The 17,441-nt window shown below is 37.1% G+C and overlaps 1 protein-coding gene across 1 annotated transcript in view; it reads right to left on the bottom strand.

Moving 5' to 3' along the window:
- CCDC73 (coiled-coil domain containing 73) overlaps nucleotides 1–17,441 on the bottom strand; it is a 162,219-nt gene that overhangs the window by 99,248 nt on the left and 45,530 nt on the right. The window contains exon 3 of the mRNA XM_064365053.1: nucleotides 9,258–9,329. Within this exon, the coding sequence (XP_064221123.1) occupies nucleotides 9,258–9,329 (72 nt within the window). The remainder of the gene's footprint in view (nucleotides 1–9,257; nucleotides 9,330–17,441) is intronic.

Here is a 17,441-nt window from a genome sequence, read left to right as displayed (position 1 = left end):
GCCCATCTGGAGCTGCCATTGAGAGGACACCAGCTGCAGCAAGGGAGGTGCAGCCAGGGCTATGACTCTGTGAAGTCAGTGGGGGCTGGAAACAGGTGATCCCAGCAGGAGCCCTGCACTCTACTAAGTTGGCAAGGCAGGAGACTGTGCTCCCAGGTGCAGTTACAGCTGCCCAGCCACGGCTCTAAACCTAGGTATCCCTGCACTCTGCACTCTTGGTATGGGGGCAGTGGAAAGGAAGGTACCTTGAAGCTAAAGCTGGAAGTACCTGTTTCCACTCCCTGGCCTCTCCCTGTTCTCCATGTCTGCTCCACTACGGAGCAAAGTTGTGGACATGTTCTGATAGCCAAGCCTGGGCATTGTTGCAATCAAGACAGGTATGCGTACACTCTGGGCAGCACTGACATGCCAGACCCTGACCGCCTTGGCCCCCTCTGAAAGCTGATTCTGAGGGTGAAACTTAGGACACCAATGAGCACAGGAGGGAGGCCAGAGGGCCGAGGGTGGCTCGGCACGGATCTGCAGGTGCCCCTCCAGATGGATAGCCTGGGCACTACAGATGGCATGTTGATGGTGACAGGAGGTGCCCCTAGGCAGGAAGGGTCACCAGTGAAACCTCATCTTCAAGCCTAAAGCCTGGGGGTCAGGGCTGCCAGTTCTGAGTGAAGTGGTGGCAGGGGAGTGAGAACTTCCTTGATGTCTTTGGCCAATCAAGTGGTATTTTTCTGGACCTACCCACGGAACAATCAGTACACACTTCCTCCACTCTGTAAGTCCATAAAAACCCTGGACTCAGCCAGACTCAGACACTCATCTGCACTATCTGCCTGCAGATAGGAGCTGCCCACTTCAGGTCTCCTCTCCACTCAGAGCTGTTTGGTCATCCAATAAAGCTCTTCTCTGCCTTGCTCACCCTCCAGTTGTCAGTATAACCTCATTCTTCCTGGATGTGGGACAAGAACTCAGAACCCACCAAACGGCAGAAGCAAAAAAAGCTGTTCCTGGTGGGCTTGCCAAGCTGCAGGTGGGAGCTAAAGGAAGGGGCTGTAATGCTATAGCTCTCCTAGGCTCTGCCAGTGCTGGGTGGTCACACCATGCAACTGGAAACAGCGGTGGGGCTAAACCAGCCCAGGAGCCATGGGCTGGAGCAGGGCAGAGGGACTGAAAGAGCTGTGACACAAACAGGCTGAAACACACCCCACCACTTGCCACACTGCAGGTGATGAGAGGAAGAGAAAAGCTGCAGCCCTTCTGGGAACCCAGACCTCAGGGCTCCCCAAGCAAGAGCTGTGAGCAGTGGTAACACCCTCTTTGGGGCTCCACGGTTCCTGGCGTCTCTAAGCTTTTGCATACCACCACATTCCCTTCATCCAGACACTGGTGCCTGCAGTGGAAGCCGCTTGTAGTATGTCTGTCCAGTTGCAGCCTCACACAGAGCTGGCACCGTGACAGCACCTGGAGCTGCCTGTCCTGCCAAAGCAGCCAGTGTGCCTGGCTGTGCACAGTGGCTGGACCCCACGCCTGCTCGTTCATAAACCCCTTGCCACCATGTTCCTGGCTCGCTCTTGGCGGGAGTGGGATCTGGGCCAGTAGTGCGAGTTGAGTGCAGCCTGCCAGACCAAGTGAACAGAACAAGTCCAGCAGGTGCGAGCAGAACTCAAGCAGAGGCACCGCCAGCCACAGAGGTTTCTGGCTTGTAAAGTGACACCTAAAGAATTCTGTGACACTATTATGATACTTGGAAGTTTAACTTTCTTATATAACTATTATCCCACATCTCCCTCCCTATTCTTCCAACAGAGTTATATCAAAATTGTGGCTTAAACTAATAGCATTTACACTGTTAAGATTATGTAATTATTATTCAATGTTGAACCATATAGTACGCCGATTAGTTTTTATTCTCACACAACTTTTTCCTGCAGTTGGTAATTAAAAATACTTTAATTCCCAAAGCTAATTTTAAAAAATAATATTGTCTGTTCCCAGATCTATAACAGCTGAAAAAAAATGAATGAAAAAGGCAAAGTGAGAACATCCCAAGAATGACTTAGGAAGTCTCAAACCATTCAGGAAACCAGACAGATTTAGAAAAGCTGTAGATGTTTGACTAAATCTTTCAGAGGCTATCCCTAAAGTTCTTCCTGTGAAAATAAAGTTGACTGTAACCACATCTGCAAGGAAGGAAGGAAAGAATGAGTCCATTAAAGACTTCAGGGATAGGTTCCTTGAGGAGTAGATTCTGAAGATGTGACCTCCAGCTCTTTCCTCACTTTTTGTGAATAGCCTTAAATACAGAAGCAAGGAATTTTAATATGTAACAAATTTGTAATGGGAAATAGGTCCACTACCAGATCTCGAAATCTGTATCTTCAAAAAAGGCTTAGAATACAAATAAAATAAACTAATGGCTTCACAGATAAAATAACTAAATGCTCCCATTACAGTCATCAAGCACCAGAGGACAGTGCCTCTTGGTAAAGACACCTGTAAATACTTCTATGCAGAAAGTACATAGAAAAATAATTGTCATGGTCTAGCTAAGAAAATAAAGGAAAAAAATCAGTGGGCAAATCAATGACACTGCTCAGGGAGAAATCAGGTATTCAACTTCTTATTTTATTCTCAAACTTGCAAAGAGAAAGTTCTCTAAATATTAAAAGTAACCTTTCCCTTGGAGTCAATGAGCTACTCAGATAGGGGTATCTCAAATAATCCACAGATATTCTCCCTGTTTCAGTCTGTAACTGCTAACCTTGGATCTCAAAATGAGAAATATTATTTTCCTTTATGACATCATGCCCATCAAATTAAAAGACAGGGATTTATTATATAAAAAGAATTGCAAAATTAAGTTCCCTCCTGTTTTTTTTTTTTTTCCTTTTTTTTCCCCCTCAGATCACTGACAACTTTCTTGTTCATAATCAGATCATAGCTAATTTGGATGTTGACTTACTGGTACCTTTGTGTATGATCAAACCAAATTAAAGATCTTCATGAAGTGGCACCTTTGTGGGCAAAAAGTTTTACTGACATTGGCAGTAAGGTTCAGATCTACCCATCTAAATAAACCTCATCTATGTTTATAAAATACCTCTAAAACCAGATGCTTAAGAAGAACTAAAGCCAATAGTCCAAAGGCCTAATCAAGAAAAGATGAGTCATACCTTATGAGTAGGACTAGTATAAAAATAGGCACAGTAAAAATGAGTCAGCCTTTGATCACTGTTGTTTTACAGTCAAAAAACCCAATGAATGAGATAAAGATTTGTTCAATACCTTAAGACCATAAATAAAATAAACATTGTACCCACTTCTTTGTACTACTGAGCCCAAGTACTATGTTATCTTCAGTGCTACTTGAAGCTACCTTTTTTTTTTTTTTTAACCACTATAGATATGTGTTGTGCTTTATACAGTGTTCCTTTAGATCAAGATAGTCAATACCTATTTGTTTTTTCCTGGGAAAGTCAAAAATTTACCTGGACAGCGATGCCTCAGGGATTTACTGAAGAATCTTAAGGATATTAAACTTCCCTGTAACATTACACTTGTATAACATGGGGACACGTTTTTTTCTGTGTTCTAAAGATGAGGAGAGTTGTAAGACTTATTCCATTTATCAACTTACTGTTTTAGCAAGGTCATGAAAGTTTCAAAAAAAAGTTTAGAAGTTTGTCAGAACAAAGCACACTATTTAGGGTATGATTTATCTCAAGGGGTAAATTTATCACTCCTGATGAATTATAAACCATTCAATACTTTCTAAGGCTGGTTACCAAGAGACAAGAGTTTTTTTGGGTTTCACTGGCTACTTCAGACACTAGGTTCCAAACATTTCTGAAATCACCCCATCTCTATATAACTTACATCCTCAATAATGGAACCTCTCCCTCAGGAACTTAAACATGAACAAGAGTTTTGTGGCTTAAAAATAACTTTGGGTTCTTGTCATGAAATCTTTGCCTAAGCCAATATCTAGAAGGGTTTTTCCCAAGTCATATTCTAGAATTTTTATAGTTTCAGGTCTTAGATTTAAGCCTTTAATCCATCTTGAGTTGATTTTTGTTAAGGTGAACAGATTATTGAACAGAACACCTAGTAAACTTTCTTTCAAGAAATATTTTGATAATCAATAACTTCGTATATAATGTGTATCTCTTTGATCTCTATTTCTAATAAATGTTACTCACGGACAAGATTAACAAAAAGCCTGGTACTGCTTTTCCATTACCCAAAGAAAAGGAAATCCATGACAATTTAGTCTCTGTCTGAGCAATAACTATGCTTCAAACAGATTTATCAGAAACTGCCCCCAGATTAAATCTGCTTGTAATCTTGTTTGTTGACAGGTCATTTTTGAAACTGAAATAGGAAAAATATCAGGCAGGATACACTGCAACAGTCTCAACTGATCCCTAAATCATGACTCCTTACCAGAGGTTAAATCAGCCCAGATGACAGAACTTACTTTACTCAGCAAAGCTTGCCAAATGTCAAGATATTAGAGAGTTAATATTAATAGCAGCTATGCCTTTGGTATAGTCCATGATTTTAGGGTACTGTAAAAATAATTAGGGTTTCTGATCTCAGTAGGAATCCCAATTTCAAGTAGTCAACAATTTTAAGTGTTCTAATGCTTCCTTAGGGGATGGTTATCATAAGGCCACACTAAAAGGGATAATATTAAGGCTAGAGGAAATATCCTAGCTAATCTTTATGACATACAGTCCTGGCCCCCATGATATCCAAAAAGCCAAATCTTTGAAAAAATTTTAAAAGGCTATTTTGGAATGCCTACAACTGGCTCCAGAGTCTGAATAAAAAATGTGATAATAAATTACAAAAAGAAAGTCACTTTCAGGACAGACACTTGGTGGCACCAGAGGACCTCAATGGAACTTTGTAAAAATTTTATAGGAAATTACCCATCAGAGCAAAGACATATTGAACATTATACTCAATTAGCACTGGTGGTGAAATTTTACTAATATACTGAGGATGTCTCTGGTGTACAGCTGTCATTAGCACTGTCCTGGTAAAAGTGTTATCCTTGTAAATCCAAGAGTTAGGGTCCCTATTAACACTTTCAAATGGATTTCCTAAAATTAACCCCTAGAGTGGGTTTTGAATATGTTCATCATTGCTTCCATCTTCTCAGGATAAACTAAAACTTCTTGCCAGAGAGCAACAGTTCTGAGTAGAAAAAGAAAATTGCTTGATTTTGTGTTTCCAACCTGAGGATCTGAAAGGACAGGGTTACTCATTTTATTGGGACTGTCATTAGAGAACTTTGCAAAACCTTTGTCATTTATTTAGAAATTCACTGTCTCCACCATCCTCAAACTTGAGGAAAAGTAGACAGAACTAGTAATAGCACATTGTATCTGAAACTCTTAAACTTCCATGACCAAGAAAGTTACCTCTAACTCATAACACCATGAAGTCCACACTCCCCTACATTCATTGACTTTTACCATATAAACTTGTTAAGAGTTTGCCCTATGAAGTTGGCTACTTCTCCTCTGATTTTAGGCATTACCTTACTTCAGACAAAGGTGGTAAAGTACTCCCAGGGACTCATGTAATATGTTTCAGAGTCTTATCACAAACAGACAAAAGTGGCTTTTCTTCTACATGACAGAAAGCTCAGAGATAGTGTCTTCTGCAAATGACCTCAGAGAGAAAAAACAAACATCTTGAAACCATGTTGGAAATAATCCTACCAAGAATGTTGACTGCTAGCACAGTAGCTAAACCCCCAGGCATAGATCCTTGAATTAATGTCTCCCAGATGAACAGACACTAGGTTTCACTAATACATGGAATGCCATTCCATCAAGAAATTTAAACCTAAAAAGTCTTGAGAAAACTTCAGAAGCAGACATCTTCAGAAAGAAACAGCTACCTCTCAAGAGGTATGAATCAAGACAGCCTCTACCCAAGACCTAGAGAGTCTGTTTTTATCTGGCCTGTGAGCCAAAAATGATTTTTATATTTTTAATGGGTTAAAAAGAAAAATCAAAAAAGAATAACATTTCCAATCACCTGAATATTGTATAAAATATAAATTTTAGTGTCCATAAAGTTTTATAGGAACACAGCCACACTGATTCATGTAAGTACTGTCCATAGCTGCTTTTACACTGTAACAACAGAGTTGAGTGGCTGTGACAGAGACCACACTGTCCATAAAGCCTGAAATATTTACTATATGGCTGTTTATGTAAAAAACTTACTAACACCCTATTTAGATAATCAGAGCCAAAGACTGCAATGCCTCTATTTGCAGGCTTTTGTTCTTTATTTTCCTAGATATTTTCTTCCCTCTTTCTTAATCCAGCCCCTTGAGTAAAACATACTATTTATTAACCATGATGGTTTCAAAGGTCCCTATCTTTAATATTGCTCTCTACATTCTTGGCCACTCTATGGTGTGAGTCCAGTTACTAACGGAAATTTGTTTGTTATTTGGGGATGGCCTCTATTCTCTTGGTTTGATATAGGTATTCCTGGCTGCTGGCTTAAACGTGATCTACAAGTTCTGATAATAAACTTTTAATTAGTGTTTTTCCATGTTGGTGTGTTCAGAAGTGTGATTTCTGGAGTCTTAATTACTGTTGCATAGCCAACAAAGTATGATCCAACAACAAAAAAAGGAAAAATTGATACACACACATGCACACATCACCAGAAACCTCCTTACATGTCATCATGACTCTTCATCAAGAAGCATAAATCTTGATTGATCGCATACTAAATAATAATGGTTTATTTTATTCTCCAGCGCAGGTTGAAGAAGCAAAAGGGGACTGAGAACTGAAACCACCTGCATCAATATAACAAAGCTATTCAGAGTAAGAACTGAGAATACCTGTGTCAACACAACTTAGTTTTTGTTACAGTAAACCTTTGCCCAGTAAATATAAAACTATAAAAACCAATAAATTTTATCACTGTTTGTTTCAGGTAACTGTTGCATAAGAACTTATCTGAGACAATAGTTTATTTGGGTAAACATCTGGTTTATCAAACAATTTTACTCCTAAGAGTAGTTTCAAGAGACTCATGTTGCTACATTCACAATCCTAAAATACTACACTACAAAATTTGCCCAATCCCCATCAACATTCTGCCTTAAAAGATTTGCCTAAAATCACTTGTACCTAGGGCCTATAACCCTCTGCATGGTCCAATACTGATTTGCATCTTTTGAAATGCTAAGACTCTGTAGAAGTAGTGTTTTCAATTATTGCAATGAGTTTTAATAAACACACCTGCTTTATTAACAAGTTGTTTGGTGATATTTGAGGGAATGCAACAAGGCAATTCTAATTTACACTGCTAACAACATATGAAAATTCTTGTTTTGCTAAAAGTTGGTAAAGACAGGAATCTGGCTTTTGTTTTTCAGATGGAATCCAGCTCTAATACCATTTATTGAATAATCTGCTCCTCCCATTGATTTCAAAGCCACCATTAACATTCACTAAATTATCTTACGTATTTGGATCTATCTCTAGACTCTGTTGTGTTCTACTAAATAACTATGTACACTGCACCAAGCTATTTTAATTATGACAGCTTTATATTATGTTTAAGAATCAAGTATGACCATTTCATTCTCTTCTTTTTAAAAAATTTCCCAGCCAATCTTGTATGTTTATTTCCACATAAACCTTAGAATAAGCTTAACTACCCTAAATATGTTCTTGACATTTTAAATTGGATTTATTTATTTTTAGAGACAGGGTCTCGCTCTGCACCCAGGTTGGAGTGCAATGGCACAAACATAGCTCACTACAGCCTCAAACTCCTGGGCTCAAGTGATCCTCCCACATTAGCCTCCCGAGGAGCTAGGACTACAGGTGCACACCACCACATCCTGCTAATACATGTATTTTTTTAAATAGAGACAAGGTCTCACTATATTGCCCAGGCTGGTCTTGAACTCCTGGCCTCAAGTAACCTTCCTGCCTTGGCTTACCAAAGCACTGGGATTACAGGCATGAGCCACTGCAGCTGGTCATTAAATTGGGTTCATTAAACTTACCAATTAACTTTGGGATTGTGATAACTTTATGCTGTTAGCTCTATGCAAAAACAAGATAAAGCTTTACATTCTAAAATCCATTTGAACATTAGTTGTACTTAATGTTTACCTGTTCTTTCCCCCCACAGATAGATCTGTTTCAGACTTGTCCTTCATATAATTCAACCTTGATTTTACTCCCATAATCTGCACACCTTTGGATATGTCTAGCCTCGAAATTCCAATTATTTCTAGTTTGGTCTATCTACTACCACCTGACTTCTGATTTCTGATGTTACCCCCAATTCCTGTTTCAATATTACCAAATAATGAGAACAGAAATCAGCATAATTACACTTTCAGTTTTTAGCTGTTTAGATTAGTTTAATGGAACAGCATGAGAAGCACTATAATAAGTCCTGCAATACAGATAAAGCTATGGAGAAAATAAGAGTTGATACTATTTTTTAATATTTGGTTACATTACGTAACAACACCATAGGAAAATAAACATACTAGTTATGAGGTTTCATTCCTTTTAAAATATTCTCACTCCCCTACAACGCACAATGTGTTTCTCAGATGTAAAATAATTCACAGTATGGTAGTTTTCAGAATTACTCACAGTGCTGTATCAAAAAGCCTGAACAAAATTTTTATTCTCAGTTTTCTGGAAACCTAAATGCTACCAACAGTTTTAATTGAGATTTTCTTGAGATTTTGTTTCAAATAATGCACTAACCCCTAAATATGTTAGAAAATTTAAAAATTAACTTGGTAATAAGGATTAGAATACATTTTAAAATAGATGCTATAAATACTAATCTGAGAGAAACAAAATACTCACTGTATTAGTCAGCTTTCATACCGCTATAAAAAACTGCTCAAGCCTGGGTAATTTATAAAGGAAAGAGGTTTAATTGACTCACAGTTCAGCATGGCTGTGGAGGCCTCATGAAACTTAAAATCATGATGGAAGGCGAAGGGGAAGAAAGGCATCTTCTTTACAAGGCAGCAGAAAGGAGAAGTGTTGAGCAAAGAGACAAGAGCCCCTTATAAAACTATTAGATCTCATGAGAACTATCAGGAGAACAGCACGGGGAAACCGCCCAAATGATTCAATTACCTCCACCTGGTCTCTCCCTCGACACGTGGGGGTTATGGAGATTATGGGGACAATTCAAGATGAGATCTGGCTGGGGACACAAAGCCTGTTATCACTCACCTTTTGCCATTTAAGTTCCTGTGTCTCCACAATAATTTTACTAATCTGCTCTTCATATTGAATTTCTGCTTCCTAAGTCAAAAAGAAAAAGAAAAGTGCTATAAAAATACAGCCTTTAAAACTTCCAGTTTCAGCTCTTTCTGGAGAGATATGGAAATAGCATACTCCCATCTTTACAACAAGAAAAAATCTGGACCAACTACAAATTAAATAGACAGTCCATCATAGAACTGAGGTCCCAGATCAATCAAGTACCCAAAATCTGGATAAAGACAGGTACCTAGAGAAACAGAACCCTGACATTTGCTTACCTGGGACATAAGCTACTGAGGGCTGGAAAGAAGCTTCAGTGAAAAGTCCTTAATTGCTAAAGGTAGAATGTGGGCCACAGTAAAAATATGAATCCCCTGGGGGCCCCTGAAATAGGGAGATTTATACTCTCTAGCAGGCTTTTCTTCTAGGAAATCCACCAGGTGCTTACAGAAAAGGAGAAAAATTCTATGAAAGCTTTCCCCTGCAGCACTTGCTGTGTAGGAGAAGAGCAGTCACAAGCCACCTTCCCTGTTTTCTCTACAGATCAAAACCCTAATCTGCAAGAGGGAGGGCAACAGAAACTACAGCTAAAGCACTAGCGGAAACCCTCTGCAGCTGGGCAAGGGGACCAAAAATCATCACTGAAAATTCTACCTAGACAGACCTGTCTTCCTTATCTCCCCCAAGCAGCAGCTGGAAAGAGGAGGACCGGGAAGACAAAACAACAGTAGTTCTTTCATTGTGGGAGGGGCAATAATACATGCTAGACCCAGCATTACATATGAAGGAGGGACCAGAACACTCATGAAGATTTCTTCCTGAGACTCAGGTTTGCCTAAGACTAAGGTTTAATGAGAATATCAGAGAATGCCCTTCCTCCCCTATCTTCCACCACTACCATAACAATAAGCAACAAGTAAAAAACAAGGAGATACAACAAGGAGAGCTGCAAAGACAGACTTTCTCTGGGAAGCAGGACAAAAAGAAGACCCAAAGTCAAGTGGGGAGCCCAATGCCAAGCAGGAAGCAGTCATTTAGAAATATTCTCTGGTTTTGTTTAAAATAATGTAATACTCCTGAATTAGCCCAGATCATAAACATAAGATATCACCAGAGAAATCTGAAGCCATCTGCTGAAAACTTTAACAGGCAGAGTTGAAAACTGCCTGGTGTCAGTATTGAAGGTGTGCCCCAACAAACATACACAGATCCCTTTTAGAAAGACTAGGAGATTTTTTTTCTTTTGGTATTTAAAGAAATCTCTGCGATCACTAGCTGGCCACTAATATAAAGCAAAGTCAGTAGCCACACACAACAAAGACAACAGACTTTACAAATTAGTTCAAAGACCCACTAAACAAAGACAAGAAGCAGGAACCGTAGAAAGTGAGAAGAGTCTGATTTCCAGAGCTGCCATATATCTAAAATGTTTTCAACAAAAAGTTACAAGGCATGCAAAGAAAGAGCAAAGTGTAGCCCATTATGTGGGGGGAAAAAGTAATGGAAATTATACTTCAGGAAGCCCAGAAATTAAACTTTTAATCAAACTATTTTAAATATGCTCAAAGAGCCAAAAGAAACCATGTACAAAAACACAACTATTAAAAAGATAGTAAGTGAATGCTACAAAAAAATAATTTACAGTCATAAATTTGACAACTTAGAGAAACTGGCCAACGTCTTGAAAGCCACAAACTACCAAAACTCAACCAAGATAATACAATGTAAACAGCCCTATAACTATTAACTCAAAAAGAAATCTTTAGGCCCAGATGTTTCACTGGAGAAAACTACCAAATATTTAAAGAAGAATTAACACCACTTTTACGCAGTCTCTTCCAGAAAAATAGAAGAGGAGGAAACACATACTCACTGATTTTATCAGACCTATTTACCATAATACCAATACCAAAGACAGCACAAAGGGAATACTCTGATCAATATTTCTCACAAATTTTGATACAAAAATCCTTAGTAATATATTAGCAAACAGAATCCAACAATACAATTTCAAAAATATATACCATGACAAAGTGGAATTTATTGGAGGTATGCAAAGCTGGTTCAACAGTTGAAAATCAATCAGTATAATTTATTACATCAATATGCTAATCATATGATCATATCAACTGACACAGAAAAAGCACTTAACAAAATTCAACAACCATTCTTGATAAAAACTCTTAACAAGTTAGGAATAAAAGATATTATCCTTGCTAGTTGTAAAGAACATTTACAAAAACCCTAACATTTAGCGTCATATTTAATGGTGAAAGACTGAATGCTTTCACTTTAAGATCAGAAACAATGCAGGGATGTCTATTCTCACTGCTTTTATTAAACATAATACTGAAATTTTTAGCCACTGCAATAAGGCATAAACAAATAAACAGATTGGAAAGGCAAAAATAAAACTGCCTCTATTTGCAGATGATATGATCATATGCATAGAAAATACTAAGGAACTTAAAAAAAAAACTCCCAAAACTAATAAATGAATTTAACAAGGTCACAGGATACAAGATAAACACACACAAAAAATGTCACATATTTATACATATATATATATATATATATATTTTTTTTTTTTTTTGAGACGGAGTTTTGCTCTTGTTACCCAGGCTGGAGTGCAATGGCGCGATCTCGGCTCACCGCAACCTCCGCCTCCTGGGTTCAGGCAATTCTCCTGCCTCAGCCTCCTGAGTAGCTGGGATTACAGGCACGCACCACCATGCCCAGCTAATTTTTTGTATTTTTAGTAGAGATGGGGTTTCACCATGTTGACCAGGATGGTCTCGATCTCTTGACCTCATGATCCACCCGCCTCGGCATATTTATATTTTAACAATGAATACGAAGAAACCAAAATTAAAAATTCAATTTATAATCACATCAGAGAAAATGAATTATATAAGTATATACTTTAAAAAGCATTTATAGGATCTGTATGCTAATATACACAACATAGATTAATTAAAAACCTGGTGAGTGAAAGCACTCTTACCCAAAAGAATACACAATGATGATTCCATTCAAATGAAATGGTGGAACAAAACTAATTGAGTATGGTAAGAAGTCAAGATAGTAATTATCTCTTGGGGTGGGCATTAAGAATAGAATTTGCCTGGAAAGAGGCATGAGGGAGCTTTCTGGGTTGACAAAAATATTTTACATCTTGGTAAAGTTTTCAATTATACAGGTGTATCCATCTGTAAAAACTCACTGAATGTACTGCTGTGTACATTTCATTGTATATAAACTTTAATGTAAGAGAAAAAACTGTAAAGAAATAGTAAACTCTGTGTAATGATATTTATTTTATTTTATTTTTTATTTTTTGAGACAGAGTCTCGCTCTGTCACCTAGACCCAGGCTGTAGTGCAGTGGTGTGATCTTGGCTCACTGCAACCTCTGCCTCTCAGGTTCAGGTGATTCTCCTGCCTCAGCCTCTCAAGTAGCTGGGATTACAGGTGCACACCACCATGCCCAGCTAATTTTTCTATTTTTAGCAGAGACAGAGTTGACCATGTTGGCCAGGCTGGTCTCAAACTCCTGGCCTCAGGTGATCCGCCCACCTCAGCCTCCCAAAGTGCTGCAATTACAGTCATGAGCCACAGCACCCGGCCCATGATACTCATTTTAAATATCAGGAGGAAGTATAATGATGTCTGCAATTTATTTTGAAATAATCAGAATTAAGTCAAAAGAGGGATAGACAGATATGCGATAAAGCAAAAATAGTAAAATGTTAATGTGATATAAGCGTTCACTGTAAAATTCTTTCAGTTTTGCTGTATGTTTGACAATTTTCATAACAACATATTGGAGAGAAACTCACTGTCAAACACAAAGTTAAACACAGACTTTCATGAAAGTTGTCTCATTTAGAACATTTTTAGCAGCAAGTAACAACAACAAAATCCAGCTCACAATAGCTTATGGGAGTCATCATCTCACATGAACAGGAGTCTAAAGGTACAGTGCGTCTAAAATTGATTATTTCAGTGGCCCACTCAACAATATCATCAATACTATAGTTCTGCTCATCTTTCCATTTTGCCATTATCAGTGATTTTCATCGGGCTTTCCACCTCTCATGGTTGCAAAATGGTTACTTTCATTGCAGAAATTAATGACAAATCAGAGAACATCTTGCAGTAGAAAAGTGTATTCTTTTTTTTTTTTTTGGAGATAGAGTCTCACTCTGTCACCAGGATGGACTGCAGTGGCGTGATCTCAGCTCACTGCAAACTCTACCTCCCAGGTTCAAGTGATTCTTCTGCCTCAGCCTCCCAAGTAGCTGGGATTACAGGCATGCGCCACCACGTCCAGCTAATTTTTGTATTTTTAGTAGAGACGAGGTTTCACTGTGTTAACCAGGATGGTCTCGATCTCCTGACCTCATGATCCACCCACCTCCCAAAGTGCTGGGATTACAGGGGTGAGCCACTGTGCCCAGCCCTAAAAAGTGTTTTTTCTTAATAAAAGGTTAACAAAACCCTTCTCAGAAGCTTCCCAATACACATTCCCTAATATCTCATCAGCCATAATTGGGTTGCATACCCTCTCCTAAGCTAGTCATTGGCCGGGGGAGTACATTAGATCTTTATGGGTGATTAATACCAGTAAGGACTTATCTGACTCATGTTCATGAGAGGGGACCCTCTGACACAATTAGGGTTTTTCCAACATGGAAGGGAGGAAACTCATACCAACAGTATATACTACAAGATACATAAGTGAGGACAGGTTACATTATCTTACAGTGATGCCTTTCTGTAGTCAAAACATTGAAAGAGGAAATAGGTGTACATATATAAATTTGTCTGGGAAGGAGTGTACACAAAACATGCATCTCTTCTCAAAGCAGTTTAACAGAAAATGTATAAGATGCTGTTTTCATCATGTAGGTCTGGTTCTCTTTTAACTACCTCTCTTTCAGTAGTTAGAGTGGGTTCTTAGGTCTTACCATGATCTAGATATTGCTTTAAGTACTTTTTATTTATTGATTAATTCAATCCTGGACATAATGAGATAGGTTCTCTTACTATTGCCATTTTATGCATAAGGAAACAGATAACAAGAGAGTAAATAACTTGCCTAAAGTCACAAAGGAGGTAAATGGCAGAGCCAGTATTCTAACTCAGATCATGTCTCCAGAGTCTCTGAAACGCTGCATTACATTACCTTGAAGAGATTGTAGATGCTGCAGAACAGTATGGATTGTTATGATATATTCCTTTCCTTCAAAAGCTTCAGAAGTTAATCTTTATATCCCCCCATATTTAGGAACCATTCAAAATCATTTTACCTATGTTAAATATGCAAGCACAATCTGGTTATTTGGTAGACCATCTCAAAATAAAAACTAGAAATATTTGTTGAATGAAAAGCAAAAGAATTTAAGAATTGCTATGAATGTTCTAATATTAATATTTTTCTATATCGGAAATCTTTGTAATAGAATAAGTTGACCAATGTGAAAATAGTAGTTTAAATACTACCGAGAAAGAGGTTTGTTTAAATATAAACTTTTAGGCTAGCCCATGAATGTTAGAAATATCTTGAATACTTTTAAGCTAATCAGACCAAGAAACTATCTGGAAGAGTGATTAGTATTTTCTCAGACAACATGAGAAACTGAGTTGAGCAATTTAGTAGGAGGTAGATTATGAGTTTGAAAAGGAATGTACAAGTACCCAATTACAATTTTGGCTGCTTGGACATGTGCCTGGTGTACGTACCTAAATCTGTTCAGGGTCAAGAATTGAAGAGGCCTGACCAGTACATAGCCCATCTTGTAAAACTACAGCCTGAAGCAAACACTTTAAAAAAGGCATGACACTTTCTAAAGGTTATAAAGAGTAAATAAACCATCAAATTACTCCTCTTTTATTGTTTTTGTAGAACACTTATATCCTTGTAGTCCTAAGGCATCTAATAAAAAATAAACACTTTTAAGATTCTATATTCTAGGTACTTTATTGAAGTTAGAGATAACATTTTTTTAATCAAATTTAAATACTTTTTCTCAATGACATTTCACACAAATTTTTATTAATAACTTTTAAAAGTTGCTTAAAGAATGAACAGAAGAAAAAATTAAAGTTATAATAAAAAGCTAAATAATAATTTTTAATAGAAAGCATAAAGTTAATAAAATCTTACTCTTGTATAAGTATATTCTAATGCTATTTTTCTGCTATGTTGCTATCACCCATTTTATCAGTTTTCGATGTGGTATAAAGGTAAGCATTCTACAAATCATAATAATCAGAAAGGGGTATGATTCTATCCATACCATTTTTAATTTTATGAGGTATTGAAATGCTGCTTAATGTTATTTACCACACATTATACCATTGATTATCTAGTTTTTTCTCATATTTTCTTAGAAAATCATTATTTTAAACCACCCAAAACTCCACTGACTTTTATTAATTGCTAAATTAGAATTCAAAAATTTATTCTTTAGATATTTAACTAATTTAATGTGCCCTTTCTGAACTACCCTAATACTTTGCTCATGATTCTATTATGATACATAATACATACTACATTATAGTATAGTCATTAATTTGCATGGCATGTAATATCCATTAAATTTTCAATTCTCTTAAGGCATAGATTGAGAAATGGCTTGTAAAAGATTTCAAATTAATGTACAATTTAAAAGCCTAAAAGATTTGTGGTAAAGATCTTTTATCCCCATTGTAGAGATGATTTGGCTCAGAAATATATTTTGTTTAAAAACTTTCAACTTTTCTCCAATTTTTAGAATCCAATAGATTTCATGTTGAAATCTGGATTTCTAGTTTCTCTTCAATAATTGAAAAAGCTGGATAAAACAGAGCCTATTTTTCTACATGCCAATAATTATTTGGAGCTGAATGGCAGCTATAGGTTGAACTGAAGATATAAGCTTTCCAGCTCAACATAATTCCTACCCTGCTCACATCACATGCCAACTGCCTGAATTACGAAGGAAGTTGTTTTTACTTGTTTGTTAAAAACAAAGAAATTAGTAACAAACATCTATGCATCCCCACTCCTTATCAGTAATTCTATCTATCTGATAAGGACATGTATCAGAAATGATGACTAACTTTTAAAATGCACACATTGTGGATACAATATAAACTACTTTGTTGATTCAGATTTTTAATTTGTATATCATTATAAATTTCAAACATTCACTTTTTTTCAAATATTATCATTACCATTTTAGGTTTATACAGAAAAAAATGAGTAATATCCCCTCTTATTTTTATTAATTGTTATACAGCTAAGTAGTGAAATATAGTTTAGTAAAGTAAGATGTCTTTCTTAAAAAAGACTTTATAATAATCCCCCCTTATCCATGGGTTCACTTTCTGAGGTTATCCAGTCAACCATTGTCCAAAAATAGGTTAATAAAATACAGTAAGATATTTTGAGAGAAAATGAGACCACATTTGCATAATTTTTATTATAGTATATTGCTATAATTGTTCTATTTTTAGCTGTTGTTAACCTTTTATATGCATAATTTATAAATTAAACTTTATTACAGGTATGTACGTGTAGGGAAAAACAGTATATATTGTATAGGGTTTGGTACTATCTGAGGTTTCAGGCATCTGCTGAGGATCCTGAAACTTATCCCCCACCAAAATAAGGAAAGACTACTACATTTTGTTCTTCTACCTACTAGCTTATAAAACACTTACTGTGTTTTGCTCATTACAACTAAAGACATTTTGCTATCTAACCCTTTACAATATAGCTCAATTTTATGTTGACAACTTTATTCATTTCAGCTAACTTATTATATATGTTAATGGAAGAGCACTGGACAAGGAATGGGGAGACAGGAGTACGAGTCTCTGGGTTTTAGGTTGGTCTAGAAGGTATCTCAGCTCACTTTCATCTCTAAATTTCTACAATTTCTGCAAAAAGACTAATGACGTAGAATACATCTCCAAGATCATACAGAGAAGAGAACCACAAAGAAGTGATCCTGATAATCAGCAACTGATAGTTCACTAGAGGCTGAGAAACAGGCAGATCCACCAGTAGTCTTATAAGAATAGGCTTTGTGTTCAGGGACTGCCAAGGAGAAGGAACTCTGGCAAATATCCTAGAATTTTAGTTGGAACCCCAAAAAGCTGC

The sequence above is a fragment of the Aotus nancymaae genome, unplaced genomic scaffold (assembly GCF_030222135.1).
Source record: "Aotus nancymaae isolate 86718 unplaced genomic scaffold, 86718_ANA_hifiasm-v0.15.2.pri h1tg000059l, whole genome shotgun sequence".
NCBI classification, from domain to species: domain Eukaryota; kingdom Metazoa; phylum Chordata; class Mammalia; order Primates; family Aotidae; genus Aotus; species Aotus nancymaae.
Note: the sequence above shows the minus strand (reverse complement) of the source record. Positions and strands in the feature narration are given on the sequence as shown.